Below are 22,147 nucleotides of genomic sequence, written 5' to 3' on the forward strand. Positions count from 1 at the left end.
TCATGCCTCGGTGCTACCAGCTTCTGCTGGCACCAGAACGCCCATTCAGGCGAAGGGCAGTTGTAGAAACACAAGTTGTCTTGCCATCAACCTGTGCTGCCCCAGAGAGCCTGGAAGCAGCTGGTCCAGCTCAGGCAGCGCGTAGCGGGGCTGGGAAACGTGCTCGGGGCACCCAGCAGTTATGCTGAATCACAACTTCCTCCTGTTTGTCCAGTAATCCAAAACATCTTCTAGGAAAAATGAGACAGACATGTCTTGCATTCCTATTCGTATTAGGCAAGACGTTTCCACTAGAAAAGACTAATGTTAGAACAGAAAAGTTATGTCTTTATACTTTTAAGAGGGCATCATTACTATTTATACATCAGTTGTGAACTATATTTGCATCTATTCTTTTTTATTATTAATGCGAGACTAAAATGTCACCAAATTAAGTATTTACAGCATACATTATCATGTTTTTTGAAATGCTTCAGCTGGCAAATTTTCTGAGATCCCCTTTTCCTCTGGTGAAATCTTCCATTTTTGACAACAAAAAAAAAATCTTAGCAAAAGACTTACTTAAATTAGCAGCTATATAAACATGTAAAGCAATTTATTAAGGTCCACAGTGCCAAGAAAGGTGGTTCGTTCCCCTCATGAAAAGGGGTTCAAGGTTCAGGACATATGAAAAAGAAATCATTGATTTATGGGTGGGCAGTGATTTTTTTTAAATGGAGGGAAAGACCGTTAAGGACTATTCATGCTAAATTGCTTTGTGCTGCTGCCTCAGACTAGCACTCAGCTCTTTGATGTACATGTTTATAAAATTACACTTTAAATGCAGCCTACTGCATGGTAGTTTTTAAGAGGCCTCTACAGTCAGACCAGCTGAGCATGAAGAATTAGTAAAGCGTGGGTTGAAACAGCCAACCTGAAATTGCCCAATATCAATGAAGTTCGGTATTGCGCCGCTTACTCTATGTTGACATGCTTTACAGTGAAATCTTGCAAGGAGCCTAAAGTTTACTGCTCTCTTCAACTGGTAAACAAGTATTGCATTTTTCTCTTGCAGCATTCTCAATTGTCTTTCATAGTTCCTTGGCGTTATATTTTTTTGGTTAAAAACTGAATGCTATTTAATAGGTTGTATGAATTTTTAACATAAATTTTCTTGAATATCCTGTTGGTGTGTGTCACAGTGTTACAGAAACACTGTGCCCCGGTGTTGGTTCCCCTCTGCCTTTCTCAGTGATATCTTAATTCTAGTGTTTTGCACCTCTACAGTTAACAGTTTAGACAGTGTGCTATATAGCCTCCTCTACACTAGTCAACACGTGACTATCAAACGTAGGAGTTTTTTCATCTTCTCAAGATGCAGAAGCTCATTTTTAACTCTGAAGGTCTGAAGACACTTATGTGAGCCTCACTCCTCCAGATGTTTCTGGGGAAAGTTTCTGTACTTCTGCAGAGCTGAGCATACCAATTGTACTGACACTTATGTCTACTGAGGCTGTAGGAGAGCATTTCCCATTATAAATGCTGGTCTTAGTTGCTTTTATAGGCTTAGTTACTTAAAAGAACAACCCTGGTACGCACAGGAATAAGGTCATGCAACAAGATCGGATCAGAGTCGAGAAGGAAATAGCACGAGTGGGCGATGAGCTGGGATCGAGGGGGGACGAGCGCAGAAGAGACAAGGCAAGGCCAAATGCAGGCCAAAAAGGGCAGGCGGAGGCAGGTGGGGAGCCGAGGCCTTGCATGCCCGACAGGCATCCTGTTGGCACGAGGCTCCTGAGCCTTCCTTGCCAACTGCTGCTGGCTGATTTCTAAGGGATGTGCTGAAAGAAGTATGGTTCTGTCCCCCACATCAGCTCAGCACACCTAGGGCGATAGCTGTAACTGCCCGTTACTCCGTTAGTTTCTTCCCAGAGTAATCCTCAGTGGGTTTGGGATCAGCAGGGGATCCATGCAGCTCTCTATAGCGCAGCTTGGAGGGAAGAGGCCAGGCATGCTTAAAACAGCAATTCCAGCTATGAGCGCCTTGGAAACGGCATACAGAAAACTCCTTAGGAAGAATGTCGAAGTTACAAACTTGAGAAGTTACAGATCTCCAGAATTACAAATTACTTTCCTCATGCTGTTTCAGAACCTCTGTGACCATGCCACCTTCACAGTGCTCCAGGATCATTTCTTAACAGGTAAAACATGAGGAAGTTTCACAGTACACTGCAGTTGGGAATTCTGGTTCTTCTTTTGTGCTCTCAATGGGAAGGTGAATCTGAGGGACAAACCAATATGTCTGGGGCCATAGAGCAAGTCATCCCATCACTACAAAGCCTGTTTGAGTCCCTGGACCATACTGGCATAGCCGTACTGGCATGTAGCTTAGTCACAACTGGCATAACCATCTGGGTATTTAGCTCCTCATGGAGGTTGCCAGCCTGTGCTAACTTCTGTCACACGATAGCTAAAGCGGTTGTTTCATTAAAGCAGAGATCTTTTGTGCAGTACTGGTTTATCTCTCTAAGGATCATGCAAAATCAGCATAACTCAAAGAGGGACGTTTTCTACAGTAAGAAACTGAAAAAGCTGGGACTCTGTCTTAAGAAGCTAGATGACACAATAATATTGTCTAAAACTACACGAGGGAAAGATGAATTGTTATTCTCCATTACCAAAAACAAAGTAAAACGTAGAACTTAGTTGATAAGTTTAAAAGCTAGTGAAGAAAACGTGTTTCACATGGCATGCGATAACTATATCAGAGAACTATCAGCTCTAGTAATTTGCATTAGAATACAATAATTTGCATTCTAAGAAATTAACTAGAATTAAGTAATCAATCTAAGCAATTGACTAGGATTGTTAGAAGAAACAAAAGCAGAAGGCCCTTCCCCCAGAACTGGACCTTTCTTCCAGATTGCAGGAGGACACTTTCCAACTGGACACATGAAACTATGGCTGTCCCTATCACCATGTGTAACAAGATGTGGTTAACTGCCTTGTCAGTCACCCAGAGATGTGATTAACTCCTTTAGCCTTCCAGAAAAAGGCATCATATTTTCCTGCTGTGGTCGTTGACCACAACTAGCCATCCCCTGGGAAGGCAGTAAACTAGACACAAAAAGTACTGAGTCTTTAAAGACCTAGCCCACTGTCTAGCCACATCTAAATTAGGCTTTCAGCTTTACACTGACGTGATGAAATGCGCTTAGTCCCTGATATAGAATTTTATCTGTGCTCCAAATCTATTAAACTGTCCTGAAATACAAATCTGTGATTTTTATAATGGTAAAAGACCATGAACACAAATCACTGTTCTTTGAGTGCCAAATTTTTACCGAGTCATCTGTGCAAAATGGATTGGTTTGTACCTTCACGATCTGTCACGCAAAATAAGGGACTGTCATGGAGCTCTGTAGGCTATGTATCCTGTCAAGTCACACAAAGTCAGTATGTGACGTGGTTCCACTCTTAGCCTTAGCACAACTAGTTTACCGTTACTACTCCATACCAGGTTGTAATTTTATATTGAACACTTGGCTACAGATAGAGTGGAGAAGGAAATAATCCTTCTGGCGTGTGAAAATACACGATCAGGAAGCAAAAATAAATTTTCAAAGACTATTTTCTAATAGTTGCTGCCATACTTCTAGGAGAACTTTCCCCATAAAACAGCGTAGTGGTTTTTGTGCATGCTTTCAAGTCTTGAAGCTGACTGATGCAAGCTTGAGTTGCATTTCTTGAAACTAATAGGGCGACTCATGGGAGTATGGAATAAGAAAGGTGAATTGATTGCCAAGTTTGAAACTGTATGACTATGACAGATGCATTATGTGCTATTTTTAATAAAGGTGCTGAAAAAGAAGGACAAGCAGGCAATTCACACAAGAGCTCTGTGTCAATATTTGTGTAACTTTTGCATCGCACTGCTTGACGTGTAAGATCTGTTTGTCTCACGCGAATCAAAACCACTTAGGGTTTCAACAAAACCTCAGAAGAAATCTCCTCTGGTTAAAGAAAAAAAAATCCACTATGGTAATTAAATTCATCAGCATGATAATGCTTTATGGATTTTTAGAAATGAGGTCAGTTCATGCACAATGGGCAAAAATGTAACAAGGATTGCAGTTGTAGGTGCTTATTGTAAATGCAGATGAGTTCTCCCTGAAATTCCTTTCCAGGCTAGCAATGCTAGTTTTTGACATCTCCTTAAGTTTGAGTCTAATTCAGTAGGAATAACCGTGCCTTGCTCACTGGCATTCGCAGGGTCTTACGGTTTCTCTTGATATAGAAGTTATAAATCTCTCAGAAGGAAAAATAAATACTTGATAGCACATAAAGAAATGGTTGCTGAGCTCAGTGGGTGAGTATTGTTAGCAATAATCAGGAGCTGACTAGGTCCAGAAGTAGTTTGTCTACGAAATGAAGATTGCAAGCGTTTGGTAGCATCTGTTTGTGGGGCTAAGAGCCACTCTTCCAAAATATTTGCATTCATTGATATAATGTCAAGAAGAAAGAGACTTCCAGATTTCTTTTGTTATCTGCCAAAGCAGTTTGGATTTTGGAACTATATATAAAAAAGGAGAGCAGACAGGAGCAAGATAATAAGATGATGTTGACCTTTTATTTTAAACACTGGGGGTGGTAGCTAGCAGATCAGGAGAAAAAAAGAGAGCAAAAGCTATTGGTAACATTTGCTGGAATAGCATCCTGTAAATTACTCGGGGCAGAAGGATACAGCTTGCACTTGAGTTTTCTATTGTAGCCCCAGTGTGACCTTGGACAATTTACTTAGGTACATTACACCTCAGTTCCCTTCTGTAGTTTCTTGCTTCACAGTGACAACGATGAGGTTTAATTTATTAACTGTACGCATAGTTCCTGCAGTTCTTTGGAGGAAATCACATACATAAGTGCAAGCTACTGCGATCATCTGCATCTCTTAACTGTGCAAATTAACCATGGGAGTACACACGTTATTACAAAACTTGTGCTTTTCACATCTGTCAGGTAAACCAGAGCACTAAATGCAAAAGTAATGCTCAAGAACATATGTGAGACTTGCGGTGCTCTCTGAGGGGTATTTAGCCCATAAGCCAGGGAGTGAAGTGCATGGAGTAAGTCATAACTAGGAGAATTTAATCAGTGAATGCTGTTCCATTTTCTCCTTCCGTAAGAAAAACCTGTGCTGATGTCGTTCAGGCCAGAAATGTGAAATTTCTGAAGACACAGAATGGCTCCAAGAATGTGACAACTAATTTGAAGGCTTTTTTTTTTTTCTTTTGAAATTTCACACTTATAGTACAAACAAAATATGTACGATAGCTCCTGTTTTACTCTGATACCTGTGAAGTATAATACACTGAAAAAGAATTCTTCTTATCCAAGAATTTTTCAGTTTGTGGTCATAAAACAGCCCTGAAAACAGGATTATCATACAGCTAACAAAGGTAAATTGCACAAAAAGGTGAAGAGAAGAAATATGCCAGTTGCATATACCAAGCACACTATACACTTATCAGTGATGGTTGAAAAACATCATGCTGAAACTGGAGGGTGACTCTCAAATACAGTAGCCACCTCCCATCAGAAGATTTCATATCCTGAAAGTGAGAAGAGGGAGACAGAGGCTGGTACCAATGGCAAAGCAGAAAGACTAGAATAGGGAAAAGATCTGGGTTAAATATTGCAGTAGTAAGGTAGTCTATTTTAAGACTTTGGATAGACAAGAGCTGTGCAAGGTGAGTGGGCGTAGCAGCAGAGAAAAGAAAAAAAAAAGCTAATTACTACATTTCTTTGAACACACATCCATCATGCCAAATTCAGGCACCCCTCTCTGAATTTCCTGCCATCTGAAATAACCCTTGATATTCTGGTTTATCCCATTTGGTTTTGCAGCTCTCCCTAAATACCATTTGAACACAGCCTCCTGCTTGTTCTTCGTTCTTGCTCTTCTATTAAGAGATTTGTGACAGATTTCCACCTCTTTGGGGTGAAAAACATTCAGACAGAATGCAGTGCATACGTATAGGTGAATACTGCCTTTGGGATTTTGTGGCCATAAAGATTTACAATTCCTAATAGTCAGCTTGACTTCAGATTTGCTTAGGAGCTGTGTGCTTCTCAGGACAATTCCTCTTCATTATTTACCACAAGGTTTGGTATTAAATCACACATCATGTAATTCCGTAGCTGTATTACTTGCAAGGGCATACGCTGATTTTGTGTGAAAATGATTCTTCTGAAATCGGGAAAAAATGCGGTTATAACTTCCAACTTTCTCACGAAGAAGTTGGACAGAAAAGAGTGATGTATACTTGCTACGCTGAGCTGGGATATCAGTGCAGCACCATACCCAGGACTTTGAATTAACATCATTGCTGGGATATAGCTACATGATAAGAGGTCTGTGGGCTTTCAAGTTCTGTGCTTATTTGCATCATCCAGCGTTTCAGCACATGCTCTTGAACTCATCAAGTGGCTGATGGATGTGTCTGTAAAGGCTCGGCTGGTCACTTTATACGCCACGATAAACCCGCTGTTGTACTTAATGAGGTCAGTGAAGCAACCAGAAGGGAAATATATAATTCTGTATCATGGGTCTGTAAGCACAGTACTGCCTAGGCTTTTTAAGTTTAATGAAGCAGCTACTCAGCAGCTGAATATTCTTGTCGAACAGTCTCAGCATGGATTTTAAAACTAAAGTGCTGCTGATATTCACGTCCCTGTGTGCTCTCCTTGGAGAGTCCGTGGCTATTACTCTTTTACAAAGTCTACATCTTTTATGTGTTAATGGTTTTGAAATCAGCCATTTGCTTCATTTTCATTGTAGACGAGGGCCAGGGTCTGATCTCCTTCCTTCCCTGTTCTCTGAACATTATATCCACTGTAAGCTGGTTCAGCAGCCTCCCGTTTGCTCTCTGGGGTATGCACTGTCTGAGAAGTAGCTGAGGCAATCCCATAAAAAGAACACGTTCCCAAGCGTTTCCCTATTTCAGACGCCTTTCTAAGAATATAAGCCCCCATGAGAAAGCTTGCAGTGGACAAGTGGTCCAGCCTCCCCATCACATCTGCACCTACTAGAGTCTTATTGCCACAGACAGCCACCCGTGCGGGTGCCTTCAGAAAGGACGTGCTGCCATTTGCTCAAACCCAGCGAGATCGAATTACATGATTTCGTCCAAAAGCCCTGGAGAAACGTCTCCGTGTAAAGAATGGGTTAACGATTAATTTTTAAACACAGGGTTTGTTTCCTATTGCAGTAGTGCTACGCAAATAAGAGCGGTGTCTGAGGCAGAACAGTCTTTCTGAGGATTAAATGCAAGGCAGACAGAAACGAGTCTGGTTTCAAGATGTCAATATCTTAAAAATAAGCTGCAGCACTTACAGGTAGCTTTACGCCCAAGCATCTCAAGGTGTGCTAGCAAACCTCCTCCCCCTTCTACAGAGGGATCAATCAGCCCGCCCGATGTGTTTTTGGTGACAGACCTGGAGAGCAGGTCTGCAGGCGCGTAGCCCTGCGTTGTGCCTACTAAATCACGCAGCCCCGTCCAACTTAGAAACACACCGAGCGAGCAGCATCACGCAAAGGTATCAGCAACTTATGTTCACAGGCTCTTTGTTACCAGCATAATCCGTGCTTTGCAGCTACCGCAATCCAAGACGTCGTATAAAATATAGTTGCCTTAAGCGATGGGGGAAAAAGCAAAGCGAATAAGGGAGCCATAGGCAAGCTCCGATTTCTCTCTCACCTCGCGGCATAAATTATTACTGCGCGCGGGCTGTTCTTGAGGAGGGTTGTGTCACGCAGATGCGCGGCGCAGGGTCACGTGCCGGGCCCGTGCCCTGCCGCGGGTGGGCGACGTAAGGCGCGCAGCGGGAACGGAACGTTTTCACGGAGGGATTTCGGCTGCTTTCTCTTTCGCTACGTAACTCTGTATGTTCGCGGACAGAGGCAGGCTTCAAGTTTAAACGCGCGCCAGATAAAGACCATATACTCCCCTGCAGCACGCGGGCGAAAGGAGGCAGAAGGTGTTGGTCTTCCCATTCATCACTCATGACTTTAGGAGGCCACCGAGAGAAAACACAGCAGAGCCCTCCCCTTGCCGTTTCCGAGATGCGTACGCTGTAGAGGCTGCTATTTTCCAGCGATACACACATCATCGTAAGCCTCCTTTCCCTTTTGAGACGGTTTTGGAGAACTTGGGGCCTGGCTTCTTCTTTTCCTGCCTCGTACTGAGCAGTACGACAGAGTTGCACACCAAGACGTGCCTGCTCCTTTGTTATTACCGCCACTGTTTTTTTTTTTTCTCCTCCCGAAAATTTGTGCCAAGCGGCGTTCACCAGCCCCCCTCGCTGCTAAGTCGCGGCGCAGCAGCCCACGCTCATAACCCACCTTCTCTCGCTCCCTAGATGGGGACCCTGCACCCGCGTGGGAGCCATTAGCGGCGAAATTGCTGTGCGTTGCCATGACGACGAGCCGTTGCAGTCACCTGCCCGAGGTCCTGCCCGACGGCCCGGGCTCGGCAGCCCCCACGGGGAAGAGCACCGGCGGCGGTGGTCCCGGTCCCGGCCCAGCCGGTGGGCGCCCACACTATGTCATGCAAGTGTCGGCCAAGGACGGGCAGCTGCTCTCCACCGTGGTGCGGACACTGGCCACGCACAGGTACCGCCACACGCGGGGCCGGGCTGGGCACGAGGATGGCACCGGGTTAGATTACGCTTTGAAATCGCACAGGTGATCAAAGGCAAGATGCACAGCTTTTTGCTTAAGATGCACTGCTGTGAGATGGTAATTAAAGTCTCATTCTAACTTCGTAATGATCGCGGTTGGTATACAATTAAGTTCTCATGATTACACTTAAATTAAGGAATAAGGTAAAGCAAGCTATGCAGGGATTAACCTGGTCAGGTGAGTCAGCTGCAATGATTTATCCTGGTTGGGAGGAGGAAACTTCAGGAGTCCTGCCTGGGCAACCCGCTCCCTACTGGTGAGCTCTCACCCCAGCCATGCTTCGCACACGTTTCATCCCAAAGGCACTGGTGCCCGCTGAGTACATCATAGTGCCGCGTTTCCCTGCCTCCCTTTCTCTCTCGTGCTGGTGCTCATATTTGCACCGTGGCACGTTTTATTCCAACTCCCATTCCCAGGCCACCTCCCTGGGCAGGCAAAGTCCATTCCTAGCAGAGGCGCTCGGCCAAGCTCTACTGCCTGTGCCATCGCCCAAGTGACGGAGAGCAGCTCTTCCTCCTGTTCGCGTACGAGGAGGGATCACAGGGTGAAACAAACACCAGAACTATAGTCTTTGAAACACCAGGCTGCTTTGGGTTGTTTTTAATAAAAGCAAGATAGACAATTCTTGAGGGTTTAGCAATATTCAGACTGGATATTTTGGTCAAAATCTGGTTCCATTTCACCAGTGCAAACCTAGAAAAACGTATCTGCCCTGATCTTGAAGAAGCCCAGGATTTTAGCAAAACAGCAAAGAAAACTTGGTCTACTGCACTCTTGTGAACAGTGAAGTTATTAACTGCTTCTGCATGTGTGATGTGACAACCTGAAAGAGCTTTTCCCTCCATTACTTGTAATTGTTTTTTTAAAGCCATGCATTTTATCCATGTCCAGGCAGGATGTGCTAGGTCACACGTGCACGCAGAGCATCACAGCACAACTTTATACCATTTCCGTGTTCTCAGACTGCTTTGAAAGCAGACGGGTTGTAGAGAACCGGACAGTTTCCTTCCACTTCGCTGCAGCTGCACTTGAATGAGATCCACTGAGGCACCACAGGCAGAGTCAAAGCAGATACAAAGAGCGAAGGAGCGATAAGCTCCAGATCCTAAGCCCGTACGCTGACTGGCAACTTCTCTTTCCTCTTGCAGCAGCCCCTTCAACGACAGGCCGATGTGCAGGATCTGCCACGAGGGCAGCAGCCAGGAGGACCTGCTTTCTCCATGCGAATGTACGGGGACCCTGGGGACGATTCACCGCAGCTGCCTGGAGCACTGGCTGTCCTCTTCGAACACCAGCTACTGTGAACTCTGCCACTTCAGGTTTGCAGTAGAGCGCAAACCCAGGCCCTTGGTGGAGGTCAGTAAATGGGGCATGTCCTCAAAAGCTTAGCTTTAATGAGCAAATAATGTCCGTTTTCATACGGGGAATCACAAAGGCTTTGCAGCTTCACTGAAGCAGAAGAAAGCTGCAAGTTTTGGGCTTTGGGAGATGAGGGCAGGAGCTCAAGGAAAGGGGAAGAATAACAAAGCTTTTATTTTGAAGCAAATCAATACAAGTGAGAAGAATGGAATTGATGTTTTCACTCCACTGTAAACATAAGCGAAAGTTTTGGGAACAATGTGCAGTGAGTATACCACGCAACCTGACAGAAGGTGGTAGAGAGATGCGTCATAACAAATTAATAGTTCATCTGTGGAATGCTAGACAAACATCGGTATTCAGAATATTTAATATAGGTCAGGAATTATCTTCTTCCTTTCTTTTGAGAGAGAGGGAAAACCAAGAAGCCCTAGAAACCTAGCTTCTGCATCCAGCCTACAAGAAGGAATTGTTCTTGCTCAGCGTCTGGCGTTTTTAGCAATTCTTGAATGACCTTTTGGCCTCCTCTTGCCTGTGCACCAGACTAGACAGTGAATTGGACAATTGTTTCTCCCTTATCAATTTAAATTCAGTTATTGCCAGCTTTAGATGTTTTAGTGGCTGCATGACACTTTCCAGATTTTTTTATCCTCAGGGGGAAAAAAAAAAAAGCCAAGATCATTATCTTTTCTCTGTTAGTGAGGTTTTCTTTCCTTTACTTTCATTTGAGGAAAAAAATAAAATGTGTAGTTTCTTTTAGAATCAAGTGAATAGCAAATAGTGACATTTTATAAAAATAATGAGAAGCGTCTTATTGTATCAGTTGGTGACACAAATACTTAAGTGCTAAGCTTGGGTTCAATACAACATATATTACTATATATCTTAATTGTCACTGTAAACTGTAGCAGAACTGGTTGAAGGAGACAGTATTAAGAATGAGGGTGAGGAGGAAATCTTGTTTTCCTCTTACTCAGACACAAGAGGATACAGGATGAAAATGACTGCTAGAAAGTGGGCAAGAGGTTTGTGTGGAGAGTGGGTGAGAAGTCCTTATTGAAGACTACCAAAAGTGATTTTTGCTGGATTTAGTAGGACACACATTTGTGTCTAACCTAAGGATATCTTTATTCTTCTTTGGAATCAGCAAGACAGAGATGCATAATACTGTATTTAGTGCAAGATCTGTAGCCTTGTCAAATCCTAACCAAGGAAAGCCTGGGCCAGCTCTGCCCCGACTGCTAGTTGCTTGTTGGCGCTCCCAGCGTGACTCCAACCCCTCCTGGGAAGCTGATCTCACTTGGAGAAATGCTGGTGGTGAACGTTCTCAGGCTGCCAGTGACTGCCAGCCTCCTGTAAAAGGTAACATTTTCTTTTAGCTACCTACTCTGAGCCTGCATCAAGCCATTTCTTTGCATGTAGGTGGGGTTTTGGTGCAAGGACACTACCACTCGCTTTGCCTTCTAAGGAGAAAGACAAGCAATGTTGAGACAGTGCAAAGTAAACAGCTTGATTTTTAGAGTCCAGCCTCTTCAGGCTATTCCCTTACAGCGGCCACTCATTAAGTTTTCTTTGCACAAATGGAATGTGACACTTTTCAGAGCTAATGATGATTGAAGAAGTTGAAAGCGAGAGCTACCCCTGCCCAAGCTGGGGGAGTCCAGCCGTTTGATCATTCCTTGATGAAATGAGCTTTCTTTTTGACAAAAAAAAAAAAACTGTCTTGGTTTCTCAGCTGAGAACAAATGAGAACCAGGTGCAAGAACATTTTGAAACACAGTACACATTGTTGTTTTTACTCTTTACTACCTAGTCTTTTCTTGCTTCTCAGCTACCATAGCCACAGTTGGGTTTTTTTTGTTTTTAAAATACCGTGATCAACAACTATGTGCAGTTGCAGGAAAGGTCATAATTAAAAAAAAAAAATCAGTTGTTCTTTAAGTTCTTTGTGATCTTATGCAAGGAGAATGTTTTTCATTTAGAAGGGAATTTGAGCTGTACTTTTAAAGTTGAGAAGCAGAAACAAAGAGTAACTAACACGAATTGTAAGCAAAAGCACAAGTCTAAGCAGAAAGGTTCATTTCTATTAGTGTAATTTAAGTTTGTACTTAAAGTTGTACTTTTTTTTTAAACACATTATGCTATTAAATCCAAAGACCTCCCCATGAAAATAATCACAGCAAATCTGAAAGTTCCCAAAGCATAACTAAAGCAAATACAGGACCAGATTCTGTCACTTCGTGCCCTAAAAGCACTGTGCTGTCCATCTCCCTGTACTGCCTGCCAAGCCAGGGAAGGGAGAGAGGTGCATCAGGCCAGAGATAACGGTAGGACCAGCTGTCACAAAAACCTGCTGTAACACTTGCACTAGTGCCAAACCAGAGCGAGTGCCTGCTTTTGACTCCATCCCATGTTGACAGCTGCGGGGAGGAAGTCGGGGAAGTAAAACCAATTCTCTGCCGCCATCGCTCCCCACTACGTGCTGGCACAGCTCAAAACGTGAGGCCATACCAAAGTTCTTTTCATTTAGCAAGATAATTAGTTCCTCTGAACTAGATAACGGAGATGGTAAAGCATCCTTTCAGTGGAGGTGAATGATGAGTTTACCTATGCATTTTAGGAAGTCAAGAGGGACTATTATACTCATAAAGTCATTTGTAGAGCACAGCCTATAGCAGCTTTATCCCATAGTTCCTCAGCAGGCCATATTTCATGTAGAGAAGATATCCCATCTGTTGGTCAGTGATAAATACTATAAAAATGCCTTAAGCCATCAGTCATTATATTCCTTTTCTCCTAGAGATTTTCCATCATGAAAAAAAAAAAAAAAACCTGATGCTTCTGTCTATTTAAAGAAGTATTAAGAATTACTATTCACTTTCTCCAAGAAAAAAAAAAAAAGTATTCTGTTTTCTCCCTACGCCTTTACTGCATAGATCACTGCTTTTATGGGGCTTAGCCATGAGCGTGGGGGAAATCTCAACAGAAACAAATTGAGATACTTCACTTGCTCCATCTAGAAACGTCATGTCTGACAAGCATTCATGCTGTTTGCACCCAGGAGATGCCGCAGCAGTAGTGGGCTTGAAATGAAATGAGCAGTAAGTGGCACGGCTGCTTGTTCAGCCATATTCCTTCCTCCCTTGTGTACATTATTATGGAAGCAGCAGAGGATTTCTTGCTGCGCTTAATGATTTGATCAGAACAGGTTAGTGAACCCGCTCCATTTCTTCCCCTCCATGTTGTTAGTTTGCCATTAGTTCATTACAAAAATGAAAGTGCTCCATAAGAATTCGTTGAGAGATGGCTTTTTGCCTTCTTTTAAGCAGTTGCCCAGGTTCACGCTAAGGATGTGGGCCTCTGTACTCAAACAGGAGATCTCAAGCTCAGGTGGAAGGGACTACAGCTATATCCTGCCTCCTGCATACGTCATGCAAAGGGTGTAAAAATGCAGTGATCTTGCACCTTTGCTTTCTTTAAAATGTCCAGGTAAATTAAAGCTTTTTTCCTCCCTCTCCCCTACCAGCTTATGTTATGAGCAGCAGCCTAACTTTTCCTGACTTTTTTTTTCAGGGGGGGGGGGGGGGAACCCCCAAGGATAGCAGTCTATTTTGACCTCCACTTCCCCGTTTATGCTTTGTATCTTGCTCTTCCATGACAAGCTTCTCTGGTCAGCTGAGTTTCAAGCTACGTGCTCGTCAAGGGAGACATCCCTTAGTCTGTGACATATGGCACATTTCTGTTGTTTAGGGGAAGAAACATATCCCAGGAAACATACAGTCTGCTGTTTTAGGCTGACAACTCAAGCAGAGTGACAGGAAATGCTGTAGTACAGTCTGTCAGGCAGATCCATCCTCTCAAAGCTGAATTTGGGAAGCTTCAGACATTCTTGGTCCACTTCTACTTTTTTGACCCAGATTCTTTTCCCCAGAAGAAATGCATTTCCAAACTATGAATCTGGCATTAGAGCAGGAGAGGGGCCCCATCTTCAGTATTCAGGGAAATGATTTGTTCGTTGCCATCCACCTCTTGTGGCCCAAGGCATGGTTCTTCGTAGCAGCATGTGCGAGCTCTGGTTCTGTGGCTCTCTGACAGTGGGACAGATGGACTGTCCAAGAAAGGAGGAGGAAGAAAGACAGACTGACACCTCTGTGCCTCCCTCCCTCCCTCCCTCCAGCTACATGGGACGGAGGGGCTCCATCTTCAAGCCAAAGCAGCACACCCCAGGGAAGTGCCTGGATGTCTTCCCCTCCACAGGTGTTTGCCAGAGGTGGGTCGTCCAAAATAAGTTGTCTGTATTTCCACACTGTTGGCCTAAATCCATTTGTCAGGAGTGCCATGTGTGATTTTAGTGATATGTAAGAATTGCTTGTCTTCAGAGCCTTCACAGATTAGTTTGATGAACGGCTAATGCACTACAGATAAATGTGGAGAGAGAGTACAGGAGCCCCTTGTACCCCACCTGACGTGCAGCGTTTACCTGCCCCGATTTGGATTGCCTTGCCTATGGACCAAGCTAACTGGGAACTGCCACGCTCCCACCAGATGACTCTACTTTCAGTGGGACTTCTGCTCAGTGGCTGGACGGATGCTCTCCACAGGACCTGAGACTGCCTCATTTCTCAACCACTCGTGAACTTGCTCACAGCAGTAGCCCTGGCGAGAACTTGATCAACTGTTGTAAAGGATTAAGAGATGGGATGCGCTAGAAAAAGCATTTGGGGGGACTATAAATTTTCTCTCTGCTCCACTGAGAAAAATGAAACCACCAACATCAAAGATAATCTCCTAGAGCATAAGCTTTCCGTGGCACTTTTGCAGTGGCCATTTGGAGTCATATTTTTGATAGATACCGTGATGCTGCTGAGGCACTTAGCCGGTATCAGCAAAGCGATTATAGCCCCTTTTCTGCTGATTTCAGAGGCTCCTCCTTCAGGAAAGGGGATTGCTTGGAGTCACCCACAGTGTTACAATCGCTTAAGAAGGGTTATTTGCCCGTAATCCAAAGCACGTCTTGCACATGCACATTCCCAGTCCGCGCACATTCCCATCAGCCACAGGGCTCATGATACTGCAAAGTTCAATTTACAAAGTACACCTTGATACATGCCAGATCTGATCCCACCTCTTCCACCACATGCTAGATGCACAGCATCCCTGTGCTTAACTGCTGGAAATAAGAGGGCTAGAGCACAACTGCTTGGGAACACAGTTCTCTCTTATTGTGAGTGTACCTAGCAATAACATAACCCAGAGAAGAGCAGCTACCGATAAGCAGCCCTAATTCCTAAGTGTCCTAATGGGCCCACTGCCAGCGAGATCCTAGCTACATTTGACACAGAACAACCAAGCGGATGTAGCAGAAACTCTGGACACTGGAGGGAAAACAAACAAACAAACAAACCCCTCTAATACAGTCATTGATACGTGTAGACCTGATGTTCTTTGCAATAAACCTGGAAGGATCTCAAAACAGACACAGTGAAACTAAACTGGCGTAGTCAGTGACTTCATAGATCTCTCTTATATGTAAGCTTCATTTTAACACGGCCTATTCACAGCTTCTGTGACCCTAGAGATGTGTGACATTATTAGCGTAGATGCTTCTACTGTGTTTCAGCACAGAGATTAGACAACCTCCCTACGTCATCTTCTCTATTTTAATTTCTTTATTTCGTCTACCTTGCTTCCATTTGGCTTAGTATAGAAACAGACACAAAACATGGCACTGCAAAGGCACAATAAAGTGTTGCTGGAAAACAACCAGATACAACATAAAGATGGCACAGCAGCATTAGGCGACCACATAAAATCAGACTAATGTTGCTTGTTATTTACACGTTTCAGACCAACCTGGTTTTGCTGTCTATTGATTTTGGTTTTTTGCTTAAAAACAAAACAAAACAACCCCCCCACACTTCATTAACAATATAAAAACAACAAGCAAAACAGCATAACTAAGATGAAAAAAAAGTCAGGGTAAACATGACCCTTCTTTTGGTTAGAAGTGAACTTCAATCTTTTCCAATCTATTGCTGTCTGTAGAGTTCATGCTAGAAAAGGAAAAACTAACTGGGCATGCCATGATTAAGAAGGGCTTGCAATATAATTTAAAACTTCCAGAAGTCTAACACTGAAACACGAGTTTACTTTCTGTGGAGGACTTTGAGGCATGTTCTTTTTATCTGCTAGGATTTTTTGTTTTTACTTTTCCCTCTCTCTTACTTTTCCGCTACCCAGTGAAGTAAATTGCTAGCATTAAATTATTGTTAACAACAAGACACCAGATCTGCCGCACAGGGTTTGTGGAAGGATCACTCTCAAGGCCAGAGGAAAAACGGTGACTTTGCACAGTCACCAGCACAAAAAAAACGTGCTTGACTCTAGGAGCCTGGAGGCGCTGCAGCAATGCAGCTTGCCAGGGCAGGGAGCAGGTGACTTGGTGACCCGCCGCCCCCACGAGGGTATTGGCACTTGTGTCAAAAGGTGGGAAAAGAGCTAGCAACAGAGAAAGCACCCATAAAATGGGTAAAAGGAAGGCTGGCCTGGAAATAAAGTGAACCACACCAACTAGCATTAATTCCAGTACATGGGGAAGGCAGTCCAGGTGACACCCATCACCAGCAGAGGGGCTGCAGGTGGGAGGTGCCCCCTGGAGACCCAAATCACCCAGGGAGAGTTTAAAGCAGCCTGGTAGCTTTCCAGGAGAAGTATGTTTGAGTTAAAGAAAGTATGATGAAAAGAAAAAATAATCAACCCCACTGCACATGCAGTTTTGAAAACATAACCTGTTCAGGACTCTGCTATTTTACACTCCGAATCCCAGACCCTATTCATTGCTAATGGAGACCAACCCAGAGACCCAAACAAGCTGTTTGCACGCCTTTAAAGAGAAGAAACATGGTTCTTTTATGCTTACAGAAAAGTTTTGCTCCAGTCCTTGTTTTCCCAGCAAGCACAAGTCTTTCTCATAGTGCTGGGAATGAGAATGCAAACAAATCAACCCCAAAAAATAACAGCTTGAGGAAGAAAGGCAAAAACTACTTACCAGAGAGCAGACTGTGGGATCAGACCATTTCAGCTCTCCCCATCCTTCCTGAATTTAAAGGGCCAATAATCAAGGAGAAAAAAAATCTTGAGGCATGTTCCCAGAAGAAAGTGATTGAACAATCAGAGAGTAACTAGCTGCTATGGAAAAGCTATCCTTTAAGGACTAGTAAGCTAGAAGGAAGGTACTTTAGGTTTTCAAAGGTACCGTTATTTATGGGTTAAATTACAGTATCGATGCCTTTCCTTTGGATATCACGATTCTGTAACACAGTTCTCAACTGCTCAGTTATCAGCTCTGTCCTGCCGGTAGCGTTTCCTGTCACCTGGCGTCAAAGGCTTCTTTTTCCAGGAAAATAGGTGCTAAGGTGAAAAGTTGTATTGTATTTTTGTCTTTTGGGAGGGTTACCAAGCTTTTATCAACTATCCCTTTAGTTTCCACACATTTGAGCTTTTAGATCAGGACTTTTGCGATGTTAGGAAATAGGTGTTGCAAATAGCAAGTCTGCCTTGCTTTTGATTTAAAAGGCAAAACATGACTCTTTTTGAGGGATTTTCCTGAATGCATACTTTTGTCTGTCTAAGTGGGAATAACAGTGTCCAAAATAGAACAGTGGCTATGCCAAACATACAGATAAAAGGAAATATTGTTTCTCCCAAAGTACCAAAAAGTCTTTTTTCTTAATGCATCTTGAAATCTTTTACTTATTACAAGTATCACCTGAGATATAAATTAAAAGTGGATAATAGGAAAATTGAACAGTAATAAGCCAGAATAATGTTAGAGGGCACAATATTATTTATTTGGGGCTGCAAGAAATTTCATAGATTTTATAGAGCAACTTAGCACCATTTGTTGCGTGTTCTCACTATCAGATAATTATCAATCCTGTTTTTAAACATCAGAGCTTTATAATCCGGAAACTGAGGACCACATCTAGCAGCCACTGTTGTTGCGGCTCGGCAGAGTGCTGTATATCAGACCCTCTTTCTCCGGTCTGCTGAGGTGCCCAAGGTCTGGGCTGCAGAACCAGCTATAGCCTGATAGCAGCAGCGCCTGCAATACCCTGCTTGCTTACTCAGTTACAACTGAAGGTTGGTTGCTGCCTGCGCTGCAGTTTATTTGTCTTACAAAACAACAACAAAAACCAAAAAAACGGTATCCTACACTGCCCTCATAATAAACAAACCTGTTCTCTCTGCTTTCAAAGACACGCGAATGAAATTCTTTTGCTATTTTAAAAAGTAGCTTTGGCTCGTGCAGGCGTCAACAATTAAAACATTCCCTGCAACCTTACTTAAAATAAGGATGACGTGCAGACCTGGTTATGAAAAGGCTGTCGCTCCAGTGTGATAAGATTACAGAGCTCAAATCTTTATCTTCTAGGTGTCAAACAGACGGACCTCTATCACTGGGGCTAAAGGAAGGGAACACCTTGGTTAGCCTCACTCGGCCCTTTCTGAAAGCAGCCCCTGGAAGACAATTACACTGTGCCAGTAATTAAATTTTTGATCTAGGTGGGAAACCCCCAAACTGAGTATTTTTCCAAGTCAGCTGAAAAGTAACTGTCCAATGTTTGTTTTCCCTGGAAAAACATTAACCTAGAAAAGCTTTGAGTCAACCAAAACGTGTCATTGCCCTGAAAACAAACATACCCACTATTCTGGTCTGGGAGGCTTCAATTTTGAGTTCTGTATAGGTAAACTTAGTCGCAAAACATTTCACTGAAAAAAAGGTTAAAATAAATGTTTCAAGTAAGAAAGTATTTGATCAAAACTATCTTCAGGTAGTTCAGACTTCTTTTTCTCCTTTGGTGAATAGAAATGGTTTGTCTTAAAGAGATGTTATTCATCCAAGAGAAATACTAGCCAGTACCAGTCTTTCCTCCCCTAAAGGCTGAAGACAAAAAGCACCCATTGGTCACTGCAGGAATAAACCAGAAACAATAATATTTGCTAGCAGTTTTGCTTGTTTACAGAGTGTTTTCATCAAGCATCACTGCAGAGCTATCGGCATGAAAAGAATGAAATGAACTGATAAAAGTTTGATGTGCAATAAGCTATTTTTAGTTCAAAGGGAAATAAATGTAGGGAAGACAATTCCTGCCTGTCTACACCATCCGCCTCCCCCATTTCATATGGGGTAACTATTTAAATACCTTAACTAAAAAGCAGCGTGATGGATGTTCCTCATAGGCTGCAGAGTGCTTGTTGCTGCTGGTGTAACTCAAGCAATAGTTATGGGAAATCAATTTTCCAAGCCAAACGTATAGAATTAAAAAAGGGCTTTCCAGTAGAAACTGGTAGCAGCCTTAGGATCTGACCCGGAAAACGCTATGCACACACGTTACTTAGTTTTTGTGAGTCATCTAATGGAAGTTAGACCTATGAGGTTAAGTGCTTCCAGGATTTGGCTTTTGGCAAGACTGAAATGGGTATGTTTGAGCTTGTAATTTTGGAGATGTTTTACGGTGGCTTTCTGCTGGCAGCTCTTTTTCATTTAGTTTGAGAAATTCCCAGTGAAAGCAACTCTGAGGCGTGCCGGCACCCAGGTGTTGCTTGCTGGGATTATTCCCTTCTCCGAGCGTAAGACTTTGCGTTTCTGACGCATCGCACAGAACGGCTCAGCCTGTCTCGCTTCTCAGAGGAGCAGCTCTCCAAGCTGCTATGGTCACTGAGACACGATGAAATGAAGCAGTTAAAAGCAAACTGAGCCCATTCGTTCATCCCCGGGGTTTGAGGTCTTCCAATTATTTGACGACGTCAAATAAACGCCTCAGTATATTCACAGTGAAAGGGGATTTGGGGCAGTTTCGTAGAGCTGGTGGTGTGTGCAGTTTTTAAACATCAGGTTAAACTTTGGAATGGAATTATATTAGATTCAGATATGTATCCTTGTACTCCGTTAATTGGCTAATAGACCAAAAGTCCTGCAGGGACTGTTGCACATCCACTGAGCGCCAGAGTCTGCATTCAGTTGAAATATGCGTGGAGACCCTCCGATGAAGATCAAAAGTTCAGTTTAATCTTTCCGGGTAGATAATCATTTAAATTCAGCTCTGCTTTGTGAAGTAACTGCAGCAAATCCTTCTGTGTGCGTTGTATGTGTCACCAAGTGAGACATAGGAGCCTCAGATGCGATAACACTGTTTGCTTGTGTCAAATGCAGGATGTCAAAATCCCTTTCAAAACTTCAGCGAGTTCCTTCGTAAAACTGTATCAGCTTAAAATTATATCAGCCTATATTACTCCTCTTGGGAGGCTGCGCCAGAACTCGATCCTCTCTGATGGCTGAGAATTTTTTTGCTGCTTCTTACGCTAAATTTATGTACAGCCAATTATAATCCATTTGTTCTTGAGCCAACATTATCCATTAGCTTAAGTAGCACTTTTCCTTCACTGACGCCCACCTCCAGGTCTCCCCTCTCTTGGCCAGCCCCAAGATATATTTATAGAGGATGGTTTTGCTGGGATAAACGTGTCAAATTCTGTTAGTCTCCCCTTGTGATGGGGGCTCTCAGTTTTCCTGGTGCCCTTCTCTGTTCCAGCTGAAGCGATCCTGGCTGGGGCGCAGGAGATCGTCACCAGAGGGTCTCAGGAGAGGTTTTGCTGGTGTCTCTGGGCTCAGACCTGCTCTCCCATAGCTCCTGCAATCCCACGGCCTTACACCTCAGCCTCTCCCAGGACTGTAGTCCCTACCGTTAATTAACGCGCTCAGCACTTTTGGGGAACCACTGTGTGGGTTTCGGTTTCACACAAGGATGTGCTGACTTGGCTTTTTAGCTATAAAGTAAGTTGACGGTGCACATTTCAAAGCACGCGCGTGCTACTTCAGGAGAAAAATACACGCTGTGACAGAAATCCATATAGCCATTGAAATTACTTATTCATTGCTTTTGACTTCAATTTCAGAACTAGCTAATGAAATTTCCCCAGCTTTTAAGGTTAGATTGTGGAATGGGATTTTTTTTAAATCTATTATTTAATACTGCTCTTATACATCCAGGCCTCATCTAATACCTGAATTGGTATCTCCAGCGCTGGAGACGAGGAAGCGCGTCCCTCACTGCCTAGTTAAAGGGGAGACAGTCCCCGTTGGTGCTGAGATAAGGAGATATTTAGCATCTTAGGGTCTGCCCTGGGAAAGTGGTGAACACCTGCGATTCCCATTGAGATCAGGGAGAAGTGCAGGTGCTCAGCACTTCTCTCGCAGGTCACCTTTTAAACAAATACTTCTCGCAAAACCTTTTGACAGTCACCTTTAAAAGCAGAATCCCGGCTACCAGACACTTTCCGTTTCTCTCATTTTCCCAGAGGTTTCTCATTACAGGGATTCATGGAAATTGAACGAGGTGAAGGTTGCAATCAGTCATGTCTACAAGCAACCAAATGCAAGCTGGAACTATTATGCATGCACCCATGGGGGTGTTTTTAAGTAAATGGAATAAAGCCTCCAAAAGAAAGTGGTGTGAGCCTTGCGTATGTAACTTTATAATAGTCTCTATAAAGTTACACAATAAATTAAAAACCTGTTCAAATGTAACTTAGGCCTCCTTATTTTGTATAAGCTCCACCCCAATATTCTGGCATTTTAAATAACCTTGAGGTTAAAACACTGCTTGGAAAGAGGAAGGCAAACCAACATCGCATCTCCCTCTTTAACTAGCGTCTTGCCTTACAACTTCTTGCTGAAGTACCTTGTAGTAGCACATAGTAGTTACGAAGCACTGCCATAAGATTTTAAAATTACTGAAGCAACTTCGAAGCTTACTTCCTATAAAAAATCATTTATAAATCTATTTTTCTGTTCTCCTAAATTCCTGATTCATACCTGAAAAGGGATCTTAGGCTGCCAAATTACCCTGTTGCAATTAAACCTTGCAAAAACCCCGTGAGGTAGACAATTCTTTATTTCTATCTGAGAGATGGCAAGGCTGAAGCAAACTTGCCTGCTGATTTGCATCCTTCTGCCAGCACCAGATGAGAACAAGTGACTGCTTGTTCATGGTTGCACTCAGTTTC

At 43.3% G+C, this 22,147-nt stretch overlaps 1 protein-coding gene across 9 annotated transcripts in view; it reads left to right on the forward strand.

Annotated features, from left to right (window-relative positions):
- LOC138060916 (E3 ubiquitin-protein ligase MARCHF3) overlaps positions 1-22,147 on the forward strand; it is a 78,180-nt gene that overhangs the window by 48,182 nt on the left and 7,851 nt on the right. For 7 of the 9 annotated variants that reach the window (XM_068925772.1, XM_068925769.1, XM_068925771.1 and 4 more), the window contains exons 2-3: positions 8,398-8,650; positions 9,868-10,075. In XM_068925772.1, coding sequence (XP_068781873.1) covers positions 8,454-8,650; positions 9,868-10,075 — 405 coding nt within the window. In that variant the 5' untranslated portion in view covers positions 8,398-8,453. Of the gene's footprint in view, positions 1-2,128; positions 2,181-8,397; positions 8,651-9,867; positions 10,076-22,147 lie in introns of all 9 variants that reach the window. The other 2 variants (XM_068925766.1, XM_068925767.1) reach the window with 1 other exon arrangement.

This window comes from Struthio camelus, chromosome W (genome assembly GCF_040807025.1).
Source record: "Struthio camelus isolate bStrCam1 chromosome W, bStrCam1.hap1, whole genome shotgun sequence".
Taxonomy (NCBI): domain Eukaryota; kingdom Metazoa; phylum Chordata; class Aves; order Struthioniformes; family Struthionidae; genus Struthio; species Struthio camelus.